This window comes from Desmodus rotundus, chromosome 7 (genome assembly GCF_022682495.2).
Source record: "Desmodus rotundus isolate HL8 chromosome 7, HLdesRot8A.1, whole genome shotgun sequence".
In the NCBI taxonomy this organism is placed as follows: domain Eukaryota; kingdom Metazoa; phylum Chordata; class Mammalia; order Chiroptera; family Phyllostomidae; genus Desmodus; species Desmodus rotundus.
Window position 1 is genome coordinate 4,052,495 of NC_071393.1, and position 23,294 is coordinate 4,075,788.

The 23,294-nt window shown below is 54.0% G+C and overlaps 1 protein-coding gene across 8 annotated transcripts in view; it reads left to right on the forward strand.

The window, feature by feature from the left end:
• The window catches only part of KDM2B (lysine demethylase 2B), a 99,717-nt gene that overhangs the window by 16,018 nt on the left and 60,405 nt on the right, over positions 1–23,294 (forward strand). For 5 of the 8 annotated variants that reach the window (XM_053928894.1, XM_053928890.2, XM_053928891.2 and 2 more), the window contains exons 5-8: positions 5,373–5,551; positions 5,738–5,844; positions 16,266–16,359; positions 17,402–17,555. In XM_053928894.1, coding sequence (XP_053784869.1) covers positions 5,373–5,551; positions 5,738–5,844; positions 16,266–16,359; positions 17,402–17,555 — 534 coding nt within the window. Of the gene's footprint in view, positions 1–5,372; positions 5,552–5,737; positions 5,845–12,477; positions 12,955–13,016; positions 13,137–13,517; positions 13,647–16,265; positions 16,360–17,401; positions 17,556–23,294 lie in introns of those variants that run through there. The other 3 variants (XM_053928895.2, XM_053928897.2, XM_053928896.2) reach the window with 3 other exon arrangements.

The following is a 23,294-nucleotide window of genomic DNA, read 5'->3' on the forward strand; positions in this document are numbered from 1 at the left end:
TCTGAGCACCACCACCCTCTTCCCACCTTAGCCTGAGCTCTTGTTTTTATTCATGCTTTTGGCTCTTGTCAAAGCTTCTGTTTGAAGAAAGAGTTTTGTGGCAACAAAAAAGTAAAGTATGAAGGTCTGCTACTTCCTGTCTTCACACACTAGGCAATTGAGGCCTAGCGCAGGGCCAGTGGGGGTGACTGGGACTAGAACTCAGTCCAGGGCCTTGGCACTGTCCCAGGTGACTGGGGCACTGCCGCTGCTCATTCCATGGCCTCCCGTTGGCTGTCCCTAACTGAGGAATAGGTCAGACACCTGCATGTCCAGCATGTTCACCAGTGAGAATAAAAGGGCCTGCCGGGGTAAGGCTGCAGCTCCAGGGTCAAAACTGGGGTGCACAGGGCAGAGAGAAGGAGCTCCCTTTCCCTTTTTGCCCGATAGGGGCACCGCCCCACTCGGTGGTATCCAGAGCCCCATGGTTCTTCCCCAGACTGACTTGGAGGCTAGCGGCTGAGTGAGCAGCAGACCTTGCCGTGTGCCAGACGTCAAGTTAGGTTCTCTTCCAATAACGGGCGGTCCTGAAGGGGTGAGTTCCCTGAGCCACAGAGCTAGTAACCGAGCTTGGGATTTACAAAAATACTTTTCATTGGACAGAATTTTATTTTTTTATTTTTTATTTTATGTTTTTTATTGGAGAGAATTTTAAAAAGTACCGAGAGCAGACAAAGTATACAGAACTCCTATGTACCCATCACCCCCCAAAATACCCTCTGTGGTCCTGCCTCCGCCCCCCATGCCGTCCACTTCCTCCTCTCCTGCACCATTTGCCGCATTTCTATACATCATACCATTTCACCCATAAAGTTTTCAGTGTGTAATTGTCCCTGAGAAGGGATTTTGTCACAATCCCTTCACAGGAGTAAATATCCATTCTGCACTTCCACTCCCCTGCAGTCCTGACTCCTTTGTCATTTCTCTAGAGCACAGGTGGCAAACACAAGGCCCGTGGGTTGAATCCGGCCCGGCACCTTGTTTCCACCCGGCAGCAGCACCGAGCTCTCGCTGAACTGTTATGGAGTAGTTACACTTACACAGTCCTAAAAATACATTCGGCCCTTTGAGGGCAACCTCGAGGCTGATGTGGCCCCCGGTGAAAATGAGTTTGGCACCTCTGCTCTAGAGGATCCTCCCTGTTCCTGCATCCCTAAGCTCTAGAGGTTACCTTGGGAAGAACTGAGCTCAGGCATGTGGCTGGCTGGGGGAGGGAAGGGCCCTGTGGCCAGTTGGTGGAGATGAACCAGTCTGCGTGCCAAGTGCCTGAGCCCCGAGGAGGGCAGGGACTCAGACCACAGAAACAAGTAGGTGAAAGGAGAGAGGGAGAGCAACCAGAAGGAAAGAAGTTCTAGTTCTTGTCAGAGTGGAGAGAATGTCTGAGATTTAAAATAGTGTCCTGCATGACTTTTTTTAAAGAAATAATTTACTGAAGTGAAATTGACACGATATAAAATTCACCATTTTTAAAGTGTACAGTTCACCGGCATTTGGTTCGTTCACGGTGTTGTGCAAATGTCACCTCTGCCTGTTCCAAAGGTAACGTGGACCCAGCAGCGGTCACTCCCCCCATTTCTCCGTCCCCAGCCCCTGACAACCACTTGGCTACGTTCCATCTCCATGGATTTACCTGTTCTGGACATTCCGTACGAATGGCATCCCGCCATGTGACCGTTTGTGTGTCGCTGCTCACTTAGCATGTTTTTGAGGTTCCTCCGTGTCGTCGTGTGGGTGGGTACTACATTTCTTTTCATGGCTGAATAATTTACATTTTTAATTTTTTTTTAATTGATAGGAGACTTGTGAAAGGAAAGGCATACTTTTAGCAAAACCAGCTTGAGTCATTCAGTGTCTGGGTTTCTTTTAACAACCACTTTATTGAGATAATTTACATACCATGCAATTCACCTATTTAAAGTGCACCGTTTGATGGTTTTGGGTCTGTTCACAGATTCGTGTGACCATCACCAGTGAGCTTTAGAACATTTTCATCGCCCCCTCCCTCATAAAAACCCTTCAGCCATTAGCCGTCTGGATTGTTTCAGGATCTTTAGTGGTCAGTGCGTCGGGACTGACTGGCAGAGGATAAAGTGCCTCCCTTCTCTCCCTGTAGTTAGAGATGGAATTGGCCGTGTGCGGTGCCGGCCTACAGGCCTGCCTATATGCAGGCCCTCTGCAGAAGTGGTTCAGGTGTGTGGTCTCATTCTGGTCCTAGGATAGCCCCATGGGCTGGCTGCCATTTCTGCGGCCAAGTTACTGTTGGGAAGAATAATTCTTAGAGAAGCAAAGAGGCCCAGCTGGGTTTGAACCCATGAAATCTTTGCTTAATCACTGCATTGTGTTGATCAGGGCAGCTGAGTTCTCATCCTTCAATGCTGACTTGCAGGAACCTCTAAGGCTGCGATTCCCATCACCTACTTGCCAGCACACCCCCTTCCACAGGAGACCTCACAGAGTTGACCTTGAGTGAGGGTAGGGAGGAAAGGAGACGTGGGGCTGCGGGAGGCTGCCAGAGGGTTGAGTGTTTGAGGTCCTGTTCTGCCCCTACCTCCCAGGCTCTGACAGCAGGCTGTCTGCCAGATGGCCTTTCCGGAAAAGCTGAGCAGAGCCCACCTGTTCTAGGAGCCCTGGTAAGGAGCCAGCAGGGCCAAGAGCGCACCAGAATTTCCAGCAAAGTTCAGGGATGCCCCCTGGTGGATCTGCACTCCCAGAGCAGCAACAAAGCTCTTCTCCCAGCTTCCCCAGGATCCCTGGGGGGTGGGTCAGTTTTCAACCTCAGTGGGTGATGGGAATTCAGCATAGCGTGGGACGAGGCGGGGGTGGGGATGAGCGCTTGGGCCCATGGCATCAGATAGAATGGGCTTCAAATCCCGCCTCTGCTACTCACTACCTGGTTATTTTGGGGCAAGTAAGTGGTCCAAGCCTCAGTTTCTTATCCATCAAATGGGTATAATAGAAGTCCCACCTCACAGAACTGTTACTCCAATTAACTTATTCTGTGTAGAGAGCTTGCCTGGGCTGAAGTGCTCAATAAGTATTGACTATTCTAATTGGCAGAAATAGAGTGTTCTGAGGGTGTCTTGAGCTAATCAGATCTGTCTCCAGACCTTGATTTCCTCATTAGTATAACAGGAACGGTCAGTCCTCCTTAGCTTCTGGGTGGTTGGGAAAATCAGACACTGAATGCAAACGATAGTAACACCCAAGTTCTTTTTCGCATTAAAGGCATTACTTTTGTTGAACTCACTTCCAACCAGGTGAAAGGCACTATGTATTTATTCAGCAAATATTGACCGTGGGCCTGTTATGGGGCCGACTTGGTGCACAGAGCTGTGTGTGCCGCCGTGAATGGATGGGAATATTACTCACATCGGTGTGCAAGCTCCTTGGGGGGTTTTTGTCTAGTTAAAGGGTGTGCAGACTTTCTCCAGAGCCAGAGACCAAATATTTCAGGCTTTGCCCACCATTCGTTCTCCATCAAAATCACTCAGTTTGGCCGTTGTAGCTTGGAAGCGGCCAGAGACGCGTGAACCAGTGAGTGGGGCTGTGTGCTGCCCGTAAAACGTCATACATGGACCCAGAAATTGGAACGTCATGTAATTTTCACACCGCAAAATGTTATTGTTCTTTTAACGTCCTCCTCCACCGCTTAAAAATATAAAAACCATTCTTAGTGTGGTCCATATAGAAATGGATGGCGGGCCCGTTTACTGCTTCATTTATTCATGATTCTCGGGTAGCTTTGAGCAAGGCGCTCACTGCTTCTTGTGCTTGCCTTCCTTTCTTTTTCTCCTCTGGTTTTCCGTGCTCTTGTCACTGACCTGATGAGGAGTTGGGTTCTTACTGGATGGCAGCCTTCTCATTGCAGCCCCTACAGACAGGAGGTACCAGCTTTCGTCCCACGGCCCCACAGCCCCACGGATCTGGCAGTCTGCTTCCTGTCTGCTGTCTCCCCACTCACAGCACGTCCACTTTGCTTCGGCCATTGCTTCTGTCTTGGCTGGAGCTCCGGAGCCTCGTGATTCCCATTTACAGATGGGGAAGCAGAGTCCCTGAAAGGGTCATGACTTCCTCGAGGGCTTGTGGTCAGTGGTGGCCCCAGGAGCTCGCAGCAAAGGCCCCGTCCCCTAGTTCCGGGCCTGTACCCTTCTCTCAGGGAGCTCGCTGCAGAGATGAAGGCTGGACTTCCCTGAGGAGGGGCATTCACTCTCTGTGGTTCAGTCATGTATCTTGAGAAGTCATGTGTCACAGTCATAGAAGCAGTCATGTGTCACATGCTGTGCGGAACAGCCAACGTTCATCGTTTGTTTTCTACTGAGCTCCTACTACGTGCCAAGCTGCCTAGACACGTGGGGCGAAAGAGTGAATAAGACATGAGCCTACTGCCCTCGGGACAGTTGCATAGGAGGCGGGAAGAAAGACAAAGAAACGTATTTAGGGCCCTGGCTGGTGTGGCTCAGTGGATTGAGCGCTGGCCTGTGAACTGAAAGGTCACAGGTTTGATTCCCAGTCAGGGCATGTGCCTGGGTTGTGGGCCAGGTCCCCAGTTGGGGGTGTGTGAGAGGCAACCCATCGATGTTTCTCTCCCTCTCTTTCTCCCTCCCTTCCCATCTCTCTAAAAATACATACAAGTAAATAGAATCTTAAATCAAAAAGAAACGTATTTGGGGATTGCAATTCATACCAGGGAGTAACAGAGGGGCATGTTAGTTTATGTACCAGACACAGTGCTGAGGACTCCCGTAATCTTTGTCTGGGTTAATCCTCACAGCCAGCCTCTAAGAAGAGAGCAGGATGAAGATGCCGCCGTTCAGAGAAGTAACTCTCCTGGCCTCACAGACGAGGGAGGGACCTATTAGACAACTAGTTACCTGTAGAGATAAGTCTTTTCCTTGTGCTGCAAATAAACAGAAAGGCCTTGAGTGCCTGGCAAAGGATTCTTTGGTGGGCAGTGGGGAGCCATGGATGGTTTTAGCAGAGAGAGTGAGTGCTCAGGGTCAGGTCTCTGTCTTAGACAGCTCACGCTGGCAGCAGTATGGAGGATGGGGAGGAGGTGTAGTGTGAAGACCCTTACAAAGCTGTGGGGGTCACCTTGGAGAGCGGTAATGGTGGAGTGGACCAGAGTGGAGGCCGTGGTGGAGGAAGCAGATGGGTTGGAGAGATTCGGTAAGGAGAATGACAGATAAGGTAATAGAGTGGATGTGGCATAAGGGTGAGGCATGTGGGGGAGTCCTGGAGGAGGAGCAGGAGGAGGTTTTGTTTATGGGGGCTCCCAAGTAGGATGTGGCCCCCCAGGTGGCAGGAGTTAACCAGCGTGTGGATCCCGCCCCCAGGTAGCCGGCGGCTGGTGGATGTGATGGACGTGAACACACAGAAGGGCACGGAGATGAGCATGTCCCAGTTTGTGCGCTACTACGAGACGCCGGAGGCTCAGCGGGAGAAGCTGTACAACGTGATCAGCCTGGAGTTCAGCCACACCAAGCTGGAGCACTTGGTCAAGCGTCCGACTGTGGTAGGCCCCTGGCTGCGGGCTCCTTCCTGACACCCCCACTCCAGTCCTTGTCCTGCCTGCCCTGCTGCAGGCTGGAGGGTTGGGGGCGGAGGGATGGTGGGAATAGAATGAGGGGTTGAGGTGGTGTGGGAGCCCAGTTCAAGGGCAGTCAAGGCCAGGAAGTGCTGACAGGGGTCTGGCTTCCAGGTAGACCTGGTGGACTGGGTGGACAACATGTGGCCCCAGCACTTGAAGGAGAAGCAGATGGAAGCCACAAATGCCATTGCGGAGATGAAGTACCCGAAAGTGAAGAAGTAAGACAGCCCGCTTGCAGTGGGGGCTGGGAAGGGGTGGCGGCTGGAAGTGAGTCTCCGCTGAGGCCAGAGTGTGGCCGAGACGGACAGGGATGGGCCCTTGGTGTGGACGGGTTGGCATCTTGCTTCCCTAGAATTCAGGGGCTCTGCGTTCTGCTCTGGGGCTTCAGCCTCCTTCTGAATGGTCCTTTGGCCTCCCTGCCAGCTGTCCCCAGGGAGATGTGGTCTGAGGAGGAGGAAGAGTAATGGGAACTGTCTCTGTGCACACGAGCATGAGTGACACATGTGTGCACTCACATATATGTGTTCATGTGTGCTTGTTAAACCTTTGTTAACTCAGGGAGGCCCCCCTACTGTGGACACTGCTTTTGTGGAGGGACAGGGAGGGTCCTGGTGTTCTTTTGCTTCCTGCTGCTGAGCCCAGGGGTCACTAATCCAGGAGAGCCTTTCGGCAAGCCAGCCCAGGGGCCGCTTCCTCACCAGACATTCCTGAGACATTGCTCTAAGTGGGAGGTTGGCGCTGGGCTGGGCAGGTGGCCACATCCAATAGCAGGGACATCACTAAATACACCGTGCCGAGCAAGTCATGAGTCCAACCGATTGCTTAATATGGGCTTGAGAATTTGTATAATGGACCCTTGGGAGGAGGAAGTCACCCTGGGGCTTCCACTGTCTCAGGAGATGCTGGCTGTCCCAGGCAGGATGGCGGCTCTGGGCTTCCTAGAAGACTTGGCTTTGGTGGCCTGAATCCATTAGCATCTCTCTGCCCTGCTGCCAGGAGTGCCCCCAGGAGCTCAGAGGCTGTGAACTTTTCATTCACGCCGCCCTTCATTCAGCTCATGTTGAATGCGGACTCAGTGCCAGGCTTTGTAAGGGAGGCCGGCGTGCTGGCGCTGGGCTTTGCGAGGCTTTGCTTTCAAGCTCTGTCGCTCTCTGTCTTTAATTACTTCTCAGGCGTTTTTCCTCCCCTCAAAAACAAGGGATAAGGTGCTTCTTTCCTCCCAGCAGAGGAAAACACTCCCAGGAGAAATCCTTTTCGGCTGGTGGCACTGGGAAGTGCTCTCAGAGGGGACATTGAACCCGGGCTTTAAAGGAGATGGAAGGGAAGTGGTCAGGGATGGAGGGAGGGAAGTGCCAAGGGCCTGGAAGGAAACATGAGGGTGGAGCTGGAGGAAGGCGTGCAGGACTCAGGGATTAGTTAGAGGCAGATCCCGGTTCTCGTTGATTGAACGATTGATTGATTCATGTATTCATTCATTCAGCATACTGAACATCGAGTTGGTGCTGGGCACTGGGAATGGAGAAAGCTGGATGAGATCCCTGCCCTGATGGAGCTCACAGTCTTTCTGGGGACAGACATTAATCTAATAACCAGAGAAACAAATGGACACTAGCAGCTGAGATGAGGCCATAGGCAGAGACCCACTGTGGCACAGGAGAATGTACCAGGGGGTCCCCCGGGTGGGGGTGGGTCAGGGCAGGCATCCCTGAGCTGAGGTCTAAAGGGAAAGGAGTTTCTTAGGACTGAGACCTGGGAAGACTTTTCCTGGCTGTGCAGAGAGCCCGGGTGGCAGGGTAGGGCAGGTGAGGACCAATGGGAGGATGGCCAGTGAGGTTGGAGATCAGGGGAGGGGCAGTGGGTGCAGGGTGGGCGGGGTGGGGCACCATAGCAAGGGGCCTGTATTTCTCTTAAGAGCAGTTGGAAACCTGCCGAGACTGGAAGGGGAGAGGAATGGGTTCAGAGTTGCATCCTGCACGTTTCCCTGCTGCTGTGTGAGCTGAAGGAGGTGGGGATGGGACAGCATGAGGAACCACTGCATCGTGCAGATGAGGGTGAAGATGGGCCAGGGGAGAGGAGGGCGGAGGGCAGACTGGACGGAAAGGGGAAGTAAACAGCAGTGGGCGACACGTATTTCAGGGAATTGATGTCTACCTTGACTCCCTTAGATACTTAGGGAAGAATTTCACTTTATTGAAAGATTCCTCTACATAGTGAGCTCTGTTAATACCTTGAGAATCTTATCTAATTACCAAAAAAAAGGGCTCACAGTTTTCTGGGACCACGTATCTGACATATTGGTTGGACTGTGTGCCAAACAGATTTACAAGCTCCGTCAGTGGCTGTGCAAACGTGTTAGAGGATTCAAACCTTGTTAGAAAGAAAATCGTCACCTTGGAACTAGTCCATTTGTTCGGCTGAAAAGAATGCTGGTTTCCGTTAATAAGCCAGGTAAAATCCCACGATGATGAAGGCCCCCAGGACCGTAGCGTGGTTCTGTGGAATTTAATTAAAATGGTACTGTTTTGGACATCACAGAGTGTTTATGCTGGAGGCGCCTGGAGACAGGAGATGGCTGACAGGCCACCTGAATCGAGGGTTTGCAGGAGGGGAGACGAACGTTACAAACCATTACTGCCGTCTCCCAGGCTCCAGATCTGTGCTGCTCAGTCCTGAGGGGTTAGGCATTTTAATGGGTTTTGATTGAGATACTTAAGGCAAGGGCGGTGACAGCTGTCGAGGCGGCAGTTACAAGTGTATGGGAGACAAAGGTTCATACCAAGTATGTAGTGTGTTAGCTGTCTATTGTTACATTTATTGATTTACTTTTTAAAAATGGTATCCATATTTTCTTTTTTTAAAGATTTTACTTATTTATTTTTAGAGAGAGGGGAAGGGAAGGAGAAAGAGGAAGAGAAACATCAGTGTGTGGTTGCTTCTCTTGCACCCCCTACTGGGGACCTTGCCTGCAACCTAGTCATTTGCCCTGAGTGGGAATCGAACAGGCAACCATTTGGTTTTCAGGCTGGTGCTGAATCCACTGAGCTACACAAGCCGGGGCTATTGTTGGATTTATTGTTATGTACAAGACATTATTCTAAGTAGTTGGGGGAGTGCTTGTTGTCATGGTCCTTATAGTCTAGAGCTGAGAAGAGACAGGCAAGCAAACAAGTGAATAATATAATTTAGGTGACAAATGTCACAAAGAAACATCAAGGGGAAGGAGGACGACTGGGTGGACTGAATGAATATCAGTTGTAAAAGGCAAAAGATTTGTGTGTTCTGAAGAGAAACCAGAGTATTGAATGAATATCAGTTGTATCAATTGTACCATACTGCTATTTCCTTCCCCTCTCCCTCTAGGCTGAAGTATAGAACTTTTAAAAATACTGTTTGCTGTAGAGATCGTAAGGCAAAATACCTTACGATCATATCAACAGCGATCATTTATTTTGGAGTAACCCTGTATTAGCTGCACAACAGATTACCCCTCAAAATTCACAACTTAAAAAAAATCTTAGCAACTTACGACCACACGCGTTGCCTCCCAGTCTGTGCGGGTCAGGAGCCCAGGAGTGGCTCAGTAGTGTGGCTCTGGCCCAGATCTCTCCTGAGCTCCTGCCCAGACAGGCCTGGGCTGCCGTCACCTGAAGGCTTGACTGGGGCTGGAGGACCCACCCACGTGGCTGTGGGCAGGACACGTGGGGGCCTCTCCCAAGCAATGCTTGAGTGTCCTCCTGGCAAGGCAGCTGGTCCTCCAGAGCTGGTGGTTCGAGAGAGCAGGAAGGAAGCCAGAGTGCCCGTAAGGCCTAATTTTGGAAGTTGCATACTGTTTACTTTGGCCACATTCTATTAATTAGAAGTGAGTCACTGCATCTGGCCCTCACTCCAGGGGTGGGGAATTGGGCTCTGCCTCTGGGAGGGAGGAGTCTTAAAGAATTTGGGGACCTGTTCTAAAGGCTCCGCGATCTCCTACGTCAGTGGTTTTCGATCTTTTTCATCTCATAGCACACACGAAGTAATGACTAAAATTCTGCGGTACACCAAAATATGTATTTTTGGCTGATCTGATGAAAAAATAGGTGTAATTTTGATCCGTCCACACCGGGTGGCTGTCGTGGCGTCGGCTGTTGCCAGTATGCTGTTTCATAATCTCAGGGAAAAGAGGTCCGTGCCCCTCACTGGAACAGTCAGGTGCTGCAGGGGGCACACCCGTTGAAAATCACTGCCCCAGGTGTGTGACTCAGCTTACACTTTTCACTTCGGACCATTGGGTATTAGAACAGATTCCAGAAGGAAATCAGCTCCCCAGCTCTGGAGCACACAGGGCTGGCAAAAATGAGGTTTGCTGGCTGTGGATTGAAAGAGCTCAAAAGTCCAGCAGAAAGGGCATCTCACAAAAAGCATGTTGGCCCCCAAATAATTGAGAGTTGGCAGCATTTTCTTGCCATGCAGTTTCTCGGGGTGGCAGGAAGAACTGGGGCGATTTGGGGGTGCAAAACTGAAACAGGATAAAAATGGGCACAGGATGGGCCAGTTCCAGGGGCTCCTCTGCCACACGGGTGGCCACAGCAGCTTTCATCTTCTCTTAGAGACTCAGATTTCCCTTCTACGAAGTGGGGGAACTGTAGCCCCTGCCCCCTGCCCCCATGCCTTGGGGAAGTCATAGCCTACAGTGGATGTGACAAGATGCTTGTGCACGTGGCCTCAGGTAGTCATGCAGGACTCCCGCCTACATCCTCTGCTTTTTTCCCTTTTTATTGATTTGAGAAAGAGAGAGGAAAAAAACCCCCCATCAATTTGATTTCTACTTATTGATGCATTCATTGGTTGATTCTTGTATGTGCCCTGACCGGGGATCGAACCCTCATCTGTCATATCTGGGTGATGCTGTAATCAACTGAGCTGTCCATCCAGGGCCGTCCTCTGCTTTTCATTCTCTCCCCCCTCACATTTGCATCAGGCCTTTGTCTCTATCTCTGCACCCCACGCCCAGCTTTTCCTCTCTTCAGCCATGCTTGCTGGCGTTGTAAATGAAAATCGCTGTATGGTAGATCGGACAGGGAGACTGGCCTAGGGAGGCTACTCAGCTCACACGGGGGGTGCGGGAGGCCGGGGGGAGCTGGGGGCTGTGTCCCAGACCCTAGGCCTCTGGATTTCTGGCTTTCCTCTCTACCTCTGTGCCTTTACGAGGAACGAAGAAAGCTGGCCTTTTCTGAGCGGCCGTGTACGCACCCAGGTGCCATTAGTTAGACCCTTAGCACACATGTTGTAACAGGGCTGGAAGCAGGTGCGACTACTGCCAATTTAGACAAGAAAACTGAAGTTCACGGAGCTTTCCTGCAGGTCATGGGTGTAGCAGCTGCGTGTACTATACTGTAGGGGCTGGTGTGGCATGTGGATTAACTGGAGAGCCAGGCCTTCAAAAAGTTTTGTTTGGTTTTTTTAAAGGAAAGAGTTCTGGCCAAAATCAAACACATGTAGGACCTGATCTGACCCATGGAGGGCCGGCGGTTAGAGGCTCCGGACTCGCGCCGAGTCGCAGAAGCGGGAAAGACTGAGTCCAAAGTCACACAGCTGATTAGAATAATTAATTCCAGGCCTGCTGCTGGGTGCTGCACTTACACAGATGAGTCTGATATGGCTCCTGCCATCCAGGAGCTGAGGCATTTGTGGTCATAATTCTCCTGTGTGGACAGTTCATTTAACTCCACCTCTGTTTTCTGGGGGGGCCACGCCCTTGCTCAAGGACGCCTACCCATTAATGACTGCTCAGAAAAGTGGGGGATAGTTCTTGTAATTAATTACTTTTTCTTTTAAAGAGGCAAAACATACATATGCTGGATAATCCAGCCAGTTCCAAGGAGTTCTGTCTGACCTCTTGGCAGGCCATCCCGAGACCACCACCAGGAGGCAATACCCTGGCCGGAGGCACCGTCCACCTTGAAATGCTTCAATGTCTGTCTCCCTAAAATGGGGCCTATAGGGCTGTTTTAAGGTTGAAAGGACATCATGCATGTAAATAGCTAATATTAGCACTTGATAATTGGACTTGATACTTAATCTTGGTGGCTTAATTAGCACTTGGTAATTACTATTGGTGGGCCGCCCCAGTGGATGGGGTTTGGTCAAAGAACGGAGAAGCTTGATTCCTACCCCTGTAGTGGTTATGCACTGCCAGTCTCCCATCCCCTGGTAGTGTTTTTAGGGGAAGGGTGTGGGGGCTGGATGGGAGGAGACGGCTGTGGCCCTGGTGAGCATGCCGTGGAGGGTGGCACTTCTGATGTGATCTGGACCCACTCCTTTCAGTCCGTGGTGGAGGTTTGGCTGTAACTGCAGAGCGGCTTCTGGGGAGCTTCGGGAGTTGCCAGGTAGCCGCGGGGAGGGGGACTGAGAAACTCCAAGACTGGCTGTTTAGGTAAGCACCACCGCAGAGGAGGGCGGCGGCCAGAGCGAGTCGCTGCCGCCGAGCCTCAGCTTTCCCATCTGTAGAATGAGGCCAGTCCTGAGAATGACCTCATGGGGCTGTTGTGAAAATTGTGTTAAATAATCGAAGTGTCAAGGTATCGGGTATGTGTTAACATGTGTATATCTCAATGAATTCCCACGATAATTCTGTGATGTAGGGTTATCAGTGAGGATAGAGCTACTATGGTAGGAGGAAGGGCGGCAAGAAAGCATCTTAGAACGCAGAGTTGAACTTCAGGTCACCTCTCGGCCGTTAGGACAAGGAAATGGCTGAGAGGGGAAGTACGTTGTCTAAGGTCATACAGCTTGTCTGTCTTTTTTTTTTTTTTTTGTCTGTCTTCATACAGCTTGTCTGTCTTCGGGGGGCCAGAGCCCCATCTCTGGTCTCTGGGTTGCCGTACCCTGCATCTGACGCCCCTAGCACCGGTCATTTCTTTAGCCGTGCCGGCTCGGGCACATTTAAGGAAAGTGGCTTTGCTGGGTCGGCTCCTCCAGGAGCAGGAGTCCACGCTCCCGGAAAACAGGGGTGCGGGGATTCCCGTAGGACAGGGCCGAGGGGACGGCCGTGGGAGGCGGCGGCGTCCCCTGGCGCTGGCCGGCGCTACCCTGTCGCCGCCGCGGCCTCCCTCCGCCTCCTTGGCGGCCGCCGCGCCGCGCGGGTGTTCAGTTTCAGCGCGGGGATGAGCGCAGCCTGCGCCGGGCTCCCGAGGAAGGAAGGAAGCGAGCGGGAGCTCCAGGGTCCACGGCCGGGTGCCTGGCAGCGCTGTGGAGGGGGCTCGGCTCTGGTCGCTAGGGCTGGGCGCGCGTCGAGCCTCCACCGCGGAAGGGGACGCCCGGGTGTCGCGCAGCCGCCGCTGCCGAGGGTAACCGCGGGCGCGCCGGGCGGGGCCGGGCGGTTGTCCCTGCGCTTTTCCCGGCCGCCCAGGGGCTGCCTCAGCGTCCTGCTGCTCCTTGAGGGCGCGCCGGGCGGGGTGGGGGTGGCCTCCCGCCCGCGAGCTGCACGGTGGCGTCGCGAAGCAGCTCTTTGTGCCTCCAGGCTCTGCGTGTAAGTGCTGTGTGTGCGCGTCGGCGCCTCCAGCCCCGGCACCCGGTGCGAGCTTCCCAGGTCCCCGCGCCTGCCCTTCGCCCAAGGGGATGCTTCCTGGGCTGCCAGGGGACTTTCACGAAGTTGGAGGGAAATGGGCGGGGTGGGGCCGCCCCACTGCCCCGCCTCCCCGCCTCCCCAGACCCCAGGCTGCACCCCAAAGTTGGTGCTTGCAGGTGCAGCGCCCCCTCCGCCAAGCTCCTCCCTAGCCAGCCCTGGGAGGCGGGAACCCTTTAGAGGCTTAGCCCTGGGGGCTCCCGATTTTTAGCCCCCAACTCAGGGTGCCTTCTGACACAGAAGCTAGGAGGCTGGGGGGGGGGGGCGGTGTCGAGGGGCGCGGCTTTCCAGTCAGGGGGAGGCCAAGGCGGAAGCTAGGCTGGCCGGCCAGCCGCAGGGAGAGCTTAGCCTCCGTGGCACCGAGCCGGGGTGCCCATGTGACTGCGGTGTGCTTTGGAAGAGGAAGCTGTAGAGGTCAGTGCAAAGACGTCACGCCAGAGCGGGCGAGAGCAGGAGTGGGGGGGGGACACCCCGGAATAAGTGTGGGGCAGGGGGGCAAGCGGGGGTGGCAGCCGTAGGCGCCCGGGACAAAAGCCACCCTGTCGCAGCCACCCTGGCTGCCCTGATGCATGCAAGTGCGGGGCGGGAGGGGGTGGCCCAGGCCCGGTGGCCAGGAAATTTAAGGGGCATGGGAGGAGGTGCCTCTCCAGGACAGGCGGGTCTAGAAGTGGTGCCCCTCAGCTCTGAAGGCCCTTAGAGGATGCTGGAGGGTGACGGGGAGGGCAGATGAGACACAAGCTCAACTTGGAGAACTTTCCCTGCACGCAGCAGCTGCAGCACCCTGGGATTCTGTTTCCACACGTGCTGGGGAGGTTGGGGCCGGGGGCGGGAGTTCGGGTGTGGGGGACAGTTTGGCCAGGCAGGCCTTGGACCTGGAGCCCAAGCACCAAGCTACTGTCTTTCCCTGTCCTATGCAGGCACCCGGGTGGGCACCCAGCTGCAGACCGAAGGAAGCGTATCTCTTGCTCCACTAACACTTAAATTGTTTTCCTTAGACTGTGCTCTGCTGAGGCTTGGAGGGGGTGGAAATCAAGGTTAGATTAAAAAAAGAAATGAGAAAACAGAGAGGAAGAGGTGGTTTTAGGAAAAAAATGAGGACTAATATTTTGAAGTGGTGCTTAGAGAAAAGAGGCCTGTGTGGTCCTTGGGGTGGTGAGGGGGGGAGCGGTTAGGGCTTCAGCTTCCCTCCCACCCCAGTTTCTTGGGGAAAAGGGGGTCACCCCGGCCTTCAGCATGGGGACATGGCTGGGGCTGGGTAGAAGCGAGAGGGTCTGGAGCCGGAGTCCGGAACCGGGACTTGAACAGCCCCAGCGCCAGCCCCGCAGCCCGCGCCTGTCTCTGTAACAGGGCTGCGTCCTGCGCTGTCCACTACACCCCTCCGATGGGGTTGCTAGGCAGCGGGGCTCTGATGTGCGGGAAGGCCTTCTGATTTGTCAGCCTCCTGCAGACACATGCTTAAGGCTCCTTCCAGCCTATCCTGAGGAGGGACGCGGCACGCTGCCTGCATATTGCCAAGCAAACCCGCGTCCACCTGAATGTGAGGTGCAAAAGGCAGCCCCAGAGGGAGGGGGCACTTTCAGCCCTCCCGCCTCCTAACCCGCCCGCCCCGCCCTTTTATTATCTCCCCTCTGCTCAGCTGCTGGCTCCTCCCTGCCGGTCCTGCCCCATTCCTCCCCTCTTCCCCAAACCATGGAAAAGAAAAGTGCTGGGGGGGGGGTGGGGGAAGAGGTCAGTGGGCTAAGCGTGGGGGAGGGGAAGCTCTGGAGGTGCCAAGAGGCCTGAGCCCCCGGGAGGCTGCCCCATCTGTGCCTCCAGTGGCTCTTGTGGGAAGGGACAGGTGGGAGTGGGGGACACTGCCCTCCTGTCTGCCAGGCCTGGACTTGGACACCTGCTCCATTCTCCCTCCTCCTCAGGTAGGGCAGCAGGTTTAGGGAGGAGGGAGGACCCTGATGAGATCCTATAAGGAAGGGCTCAGAAGGGGGGTGGGGACTGGTCCCTTCCCCTGAATGCCCTTCCCCCTGCCCCAGCCTCTAAAGCCCAGCCTCTCCCTCCCCCACACCTGTCCACCACCCACCCCCAGGGTCTTCTGTTCATCCCCTTACTCTTATTAAAAGCAGCTCTGTGGAGACATAACTTACATACCATTTATCCATTCAGAGTGTACAGTTGAGTGGATTTTAGTTATCTTTGTGGAGTTGTGCAACCACGATCAGTTTTGGAACATTTTTTATCACCCTACATGGGACCCTGTACACTTTGGAGTCAGCCCGCGCCTCTGGCCGCCGCTAATCTAGTCTGTTTCTGTAGACTTGCCTAGTCGGGACATTTCATGTACGTGGAATCACATGTGGTGTGGTCTGCTATGGCTGGTGCCCCTGAACTTTTAGCTGCTTTGCTTACTTTGTGGCCAGGTGTAGTTGGTCTTGCCATTGAACTTCTCCTGTGCAGTGCTCCAGGAGTGTCCCATCCTTGCGGGCGGGGGCCTGTTGCATTTCCCTAAGTGTCAAGCCTAGATCTGGGCTGGAGCGCTGGTTGGCTCTCAGTAAATGATTTGGTGAATGACTGTGAGGATGAATGGGGACTGGAAACTGGCAAACTATGCAGGTTCCGGGGGCCCCGCTGCTGCACAGGGGCTGGCAGCTTGGGAGAGCTGTAGGTGTAGGAGCTTCAAAGGAGCAAAAAGGAAGACCTCACTTGGGTAGGCGCGTGGGTGAGGCAAGTGTAGAAACCTGCGAGGACAGACTCAAGTGAACTTTGGGCCGCCAGCTCTCTCTGGGAGCGTGAAAACAAAAGTGCCTCCTCCAGCCCTGGGGGCAGGTGGCCAATGCCCGAGATCGTCACCTGATCACAGGGGCTTCCCCCATGGGGAACTCCGATTCTGTTTGAGTTTAAAAAAAGAGAAGAGAGGAAAATTCCCCAGTGTCAGCGTTTATAAAAGGGCATCGGGTCCATGTCTCTGAAGCTGTTTTCTCCCCTCCTGTGGTTCAGGCGTTGAATTGTTTTTCTGTCCCCCTCCCCCCTTCTGTGCTGCAGGTACTGTCTGATGAGCGTGAAGGGTTGTTTCACTGACTTCCACATCGACTTTGGAGGCACTTCTGTTTGGTACCATGTTTTCCGGGGTGGGAAGGTGAGTCGGGATGAATCCCTTCAACTCTGTGTGCATCTCCGGCTGTTTGTGCATGGTGCGGCTCGCTCCTCTTTCCCCTTCCTTCCGCCCCCTCCTCCAGCCAGCCCCTGCTCTGTGAGTACTTTCAGGGCCTCTTGGTCGTCCTGGGGCCACCTCTTCACTCTTGTCTTCTTCTGGAGGGAAAGCTCAAGGTCACTTCTTCTGTGTCATTCAGGGTCACCCGTTCACACTTGCTCACTCAGTCCAGGGCTCTGAGCACTCGAGGTCAGATTGGAACTCCAGATTTGGCTGCCAAGCACCTCCAGCATTCATTTCCCTTGGCTGTCGTTCCGCAGCAGCCTGAGACCATTTAACTGAAAACTCTAGTTGCCAGCATCACCTGCCTCCAAGAACATGTTACATCAGGGACAGACGTCACCCAAGAAAGGACATGGGGGGGGGCGGGCGTTCAGGGTGCTCCTGCTGCGTTAGCTCCTGTGAACGTCCACGTGGGGACGTAGGCATCACTGCAGGGACGTAGGCGCTCCCTGAGAACAGTGTGTGCCGCCCTGCTCCTCTGGGTCTGCGTGTGTGCTCTTTTTAATCGAACTTGTTGGAAGGAATTCTGGCTAGGAAGGCATCCTGCTCAGTTCCAGATGTTTGCCCGCCTTCTCCAGAGTGAGCATAAGCTGGGTTTATTATTCGGGCCATTTTATCATACAACTTCGGAAATTGCCCTTTCTCTCCTCCCCCCACCTTCCTGACAAGCCTGTGGCTCTGGAGAAAGAATGTTCCACTGAGTCCAGGAAGTCTTCCCCGCCTGGTGTTTCATGGGGAACAGAGGTTCCTTAGAGGCGAGTTAAGGACATCCCAGAAGGGCAGCACAGCCCTCCCTGCTACCCCAGAGACCCTTTGGGCCCGTTCCTGGAGGGATCCCCGGGGATGGCCCCCCATCCTCCTCCCTCCCAGGCAGGTGGGGCTGTCTCCTTGGCTGTGGCAGAGCCTGGAGGAAATCAGAGACTTGGCCTGGATCTTCAGCTAACTGCCTTCTTTTCTTCCCAAGATCTTTTGGCTGATTCCTCCAACCCTGCACAATTTGGCGCTGTACGAGGAGTGGGTGCTGTCAGGCAAGCAGAGTGACATCTTCCTGGGGGACCGTGTGGAGCGCTGCCAAAGAATTGAGCTGAAACAGGGCTACACATTTTTCATCCCTTCCGGTAGGTTCCAGCGAGGCTGGCGCCAAGCTTGCGTGTCCCTCGTCCCTGTGACTTCAGCCTGGGTTTCAGGCCAAGCGACCTGGTTTCTCTGGGCCTCCTGGCCGTTGGCAGTCCCTGAGAGGGGAGGCTTCTGGCTGTGGGGAAAAGCAGCCCCTTTTCCCTCTTACGTCCAATCTGTATCTCTCCGCCTGAGGGCCAGGATTCTCTCTGGGGAGAATGCCTAGGGCTCTCCTTCTGGGGAAGTTTGGATGCCTCCCCAGGACTTCCCAGGAGATCTCTGGGTGACAGCATGGTCCTGGGGGGAGAGGGGGCGGGTCAACCCTCAGAGAGTCTCGTAGGACTCTCTGAGGCAGGCCTGGGGAGGGGCAGACCCTGGGGAGCTGGGGGTGTACTGGGGTGCCCCCAAGCCTGGGGTGCCCAGGAAGGACCCAGAGAGGCAGCCTCCTTCCCACTGAACAAGATGAAATGGAATCGGCATCGGTGGCAGCTCTCGTACTGGGACTCCCCACGCCAAAACCAAAATTAACTGCACAGCGACAGCAGAGGGTGGTGATTAAGAGCGCCGGCCCTGGAGCCAGACTGTGTGGCCTCACTTCCAATTCCGGCTCTGCTGTTTACAAGCTGTGACTTCACAGAAGTGACTTGGCCTCTCTGTGGCTTGCTGCTCCTGTCTGTAAAATGGGACTGAGTGAGTGAAGTCCTGTAGCTGTTTGGAGATGGGCTGGGCACTTCTGGCCAGGTATAGGCTGAGTCCCTGTTGGATGTGACAGGTGACCTAGCAGTCATGGAGGGAGTGCGGTCTTAGGCTGCATTAATGGGAGCATTCTACCCAGGATGAGGGAGGTGACAATCCCATTGTGTAGAGTGAGGACATAGGAGGTTGTGTTCTCTTGATTATACTTTGGAGGGTAAGTTGACCTAGAGAGAGAGGATTCTGGATACCACATCAGATGAGAGGAATCTGAAGGAGGAATTGGATGGTTTTTACCCAGTGAAACAAAGGTATATGGTAATACAGTCAGCCAATGGACGGATTGTCTCCTGGATGGAGAGGTATAACCAAATGGTACTGGAATGAGTTCTAACAGAGAGTGAACTCCCCGTCTCTGGAGGTATACAAGTAGAAGGTATATATGGTTGGGCCAAGGAGACTGCAGGGCATTTGCCACTGAGTAGACGACTGGACCTTAGGATAGGAGGCCACTAAGATTCATTGAATGGAGAAGCTGGGTAACACTTAATTTTCTGGGACTTGGGCTGGGAGCTGGCCTTGGGTCTGGACATCAAGCACCAGTGTATGGTGTCAGGTGAAATGGGGTGGATGTGGTAGCGGTTCCCACCGTGGGGATGGGGTCTGCACACCTGGGCTCTTCTAGAAAGTTGGATGGAAGGTGGAGACTTCCCTATTAGGGAAATTGGGGATTCGAGGTGGTGGGGTTTAGTAGGGTGACTTTGTTATCATGGCCCCAGGTCCATCCTCAGACCTGTATGGTTCAGGGAGGGAAGGTCCCTTTGCTTTGAACAGGAAGGGATTGATTGGTGGGCAGTGTTTATGTTGTGAACCCTAGTGGACGTGGCACGGAGAATCGGGAAGGAGGTGGTATCCTTCTCAAGTGTGATGTAGCCATGCTGTAGGCGTGGGAGGTTTGGCCTTGTGCATTCAAGGAACTCTGACATGCTCTTGGCCTTGCTGACTCTGATGCTGGGCTGTTCTCTCTCTGCACCTCAACTATCCTACCTCTACAATGGGGGCAGGGTGGGGCTGAACTCTGAGATCCCCCGGGTCTTTCCCAATCCTGTCCCCTGAGCTCAGGCCTCTTCATGTCCCTGGGGAGACGCGCCTTCTTCTCTCAGGGCCTTATGCAGAGCTGGGAGGTGGCTCGTCACCCCCCCCCCCCCCCCCCCCGGCAGGTTGATTTTGTGACTTCAGCACCTTGGAAAAGGTCTAGAGAAGCAGCATTGGAGCCACAGCGTAGGGCGGGGACTGTGGAAGGCAGGAGGTGGACTTGACCCGCTGCAAGCAGGCAAAGACTTCTGTTCTTGAGGGTCCTCAGTGAGACACGGGACTTTTTTCCTGGATTTTGGGGGAGTAAAAAAAAGGGACCGTTGGAATTTGTCACCATCTCGGAGGAAGGGGGCACAGTGGTTCTCAGGCATTGATTTCATGGACCAATGAAACTACCAAAGAAAAAAGGCTGGGAGCTGATAGAAGGTTGGTAAAGGTGGACATTAAAAAACAAAACAAAACACAAAACCCAGAATCTATTTATGCTGGTGCTTCATGAGAGGAAGACCATTCTGACACTAAAAATGTGGGAAGTACGTACCTTCCGAATAAAGGAGAGCACTTTCACTTGGGTGGTGATGAGTTTATGAAAATCGACGCCATCTTCACTCACAGGCTTGGCCTCCCCTCGGGCTGCGCCTGCCCAGGTGAACTAGAGTTAATACTAATAATAACTGGTATTACCGACCAGCAAAGATTTTATATTCTATCTTCTCTGCAAGCAAGAAAAAACATCTTCCCTCCCCCTTTGGTAATAAAGAAGGTTCCTGAGGCCCAGAGAGGTGAACAAACTAGCCCAAGGTCACACAGTTAATAAGTGACAGGGCAGGGCAGGAACCCAGGTGTGTGTTGCTTCAGAGCCCACCTGGTTTCCTGTTTGTCTGGGAGCCAGCAGATTTGAGATGTGGTCCCCTTTCTCTGCTGTATGACTTTGGGAGATCGATTTGTTCGTTTATCAGACTTTCTTAAGGGTCCGCTTGGCAGCCTGGAAGGTGCTAGGGAGGCTGTGAGACAGATTCCTTTTGTTCAGAGTACATGTCCAGCCAGGCAGCTGCCAGGATGGTGGGGCCTAGTCTAGGGGCCTCAGAAGGACCCGTGGGTCAGTGACTTGTGCTGGCCTGAAAGTATTTCCCACTCTTACTTTATACCCAAGACCCAAAATTCATGGTAGCTCCAGATGTTCCTCAGACTTGTGCAAGTCTGCAAAACTGTAACCAGTAGCTACTTATCAGCCTAAGTTGGCTCGGGCCTCAGATGTTCCATCTGTAAAATGGGTGCAGGGAAGGACACCGTGGCAATGAGGCAGAGGGTGGTGGGGCTGTGGAAACCTGGCAGCTGCTCAGTTCCAGCCAGTTGGGGCCAGGCGGGACCATCTTCTCATTTTTCTCAGGGTGGAAGCAATTCAGAATTTGCATTTTCTCCATTTTTAAAACATCGGTGGGTCCAACCCAGCACAGCCCTGGGCCCCGATGCAGCCTGTGGCCTGCCCGTTTGGGTCCCCATTGTTAGCTCCCAGCTCCCAAAGAGGCGAGAGGCTGTCCATGCTTCCTTGTGGCAAATACGGGCCTGGCACAGCGTGGGGAGAGGCCCCCCCCAACCCCCGTGAATTCTGTGACCTTGAGTTTCACTCCTGCAGCAGCCGCAAAGATAGACAAATGTCGGGGCAGGGGAGTAGGATGTCGGATTCCGAAGTCTGAGCGTCTGACTCATGGGCACGACTCCACATGCCCCTGCTATCCTTCTTGGCTCTCTCTGGTCCCAGAGAATACCTGTCAGTAGGTTTTGTGGGTCGCCTGCTTTCCTTCCACGACTGGATCTGTCCCTTGTCGCTTGGCCTGAATAGCCTCTGTTATTACCTTTATATTGTTGGTGATTCTGGTCTGGGAGCAGGAGGCAGATGCCAGCCAGCCCAGCCCCGTCATCAGCTCGGGACACCTGCTCTCCCCTGCTCCCTGGGGGACGGCCAGCAAGACGCCATCGGGAGGGTGGGTACGGATGAGGCTTATGAACAATGTTATTTCCCCTTGCTGGTTCTTCTGGAGGGAATCATTTAAGTAATGAAGCAGACATGCGGAGGGCTGGGGTGAAGGGACTCAGCAGCGACTCCAATCCAGGGGAGGCTGCCTGATCTACCCTTTAAGCCCAGACTTGGGGCGGGGAAAGGAGAGCCAGTAGAAGCTTTTAGAACCCCCAGATGGGCATGTTCCTGGGAGTGCAGGTTCCTGTTTCCCTACTTGCAACAGCATCTCTCTTCTGTTGCCCTCCCTGCTCACACAGCAGGTGAGTGGAGATGTAAGTCAGGTGTGTCCGTGTTTCCATCTGTCAGGAGTGAAGAGGCGGGGGCTGGTTAGTGCAATTCACATGGCGCGGTGCTTTCCAAAGCCCTGTGGTGGATGAGGCCACGTGGAGGTGGGCGGCAGTTGCTCCCGTGGGATGAGTTCTTGTTCACCAAGTTGCGCACCCGGAAGGTGGTGGCCACGAGAGGGATGGTCAGGTGCCGCAGGTTGTAGGGTGAGTCAGAGCTGGGGACAGTCTTGAACTCATGTGCCCCGACCTGGCCTTTCTCTAGGGTGGTAAGTGGGCACATGAGGTGCACAGGAATGGGACCCAGGAATCCTCATACCCATTCAGGCTTCACCCTGCCACGTGCATCCATGGAAATCCCGTGGCCTCGGGTCCCATTGCAGAAAATGTCACTGAAATACTGCAGATGGCGGTAACAACAGCAATAATAATAGTGCTCCTCTTGGTCGAAACATAAAAATGTTGAGAAAATCAGGTGGTACACAGCTGAGGCAGAGAGGCTAAAGCAGACGTGGAAAGTGAGACTAAGGGTATCCGCAAAGGAGGAGGGGTAAAAGGGATGGGGGCGGAGGCCCTGGCGACTCTGCAAGGGCACCCCTGCGTGCGGAGCTGCTCCTCTGCCTGGAGTGAGCCGTGACGTGGGGGAACAGCGCAGCCAGTTACATAAAAGCCTTCATTCCTGTGCTCTTGGCGGGCGCTCTTGTTCTGCCCTCCGCCCAGGCCCCAAGCAAGGGAGGGCCAGGGCCCACGTGCCAGCAGTGGCTTCACAGCCTCCGAGCTCTCTTCCAGTGGCAGCAATGCCCCAGCAGCCCTGACGGCCTGTGGCCGCCTGTGACTCCGGCTGGCGCGTGTCAGCTCACGGGAGGGAAGAGGCTGGAACAGCTTGGTGGGTGGGAGGAGAGGGGACCGTGGCACCTGGCTCGGGATCCTGGCCTGCCCCTGCCTGTCCCTCGCCCCCTCTGCTCATCCTCTGTTTCCACCTCTGTTCTTTTTGCCTTGTTTCTCTGGGTTCTCTTCCTGCGCTTTTGCAGGCCTGCCTCCAGGGGCCCGCAGGTCCTCGCGAAGCTCGTGACGCAGTCACAGTGGCTAAAAACGGAGCTGCTGTCACTTACCGGCTGTGACTTCATGCAGCAAGTGACCTAGCTTCTCTCAGCCTTGGTTTCAGCATCTGTAAATGGGATTGGATCGTGATATTCCCTGTCGCCTCGCTCTGTGCTATCCCTTTCGGTCGCCAGGAGCCACACGCCGGTGCAGTGAGCACTTGAATCCTGGCCAGTCCCAGAGTCGCTGAAGGGATGAATGAGGTGGCCTGCTTTGCTCCTGGCTTTTTAGGGACCAAGTCGGGGCTGATTCCCTGGGATCTAGTCCTGATAAGTGACTTTATTTTTCTCCGCCTTATTCTCCTCCTCTGTAAATTGGGGGTGACTCTACCATACACTTTTTCAGGATTTTGTGAGATTTAAATGAGTTAAGCCCTGTTTCACCCTTAGGCCAGTGCCTGGCCCTCAGAAGCACTTGATTATCACTTTCATGTTTACTGTGCCAGACTTGGGGCTGGGTGCTCAAGGGGATGAAATAGCCCCAGCGTGCCCCAGCCTGTTAAGAACCTGCAGGTCTGGAGGACAGCTGGTATGGGGGTACAGGTGTCG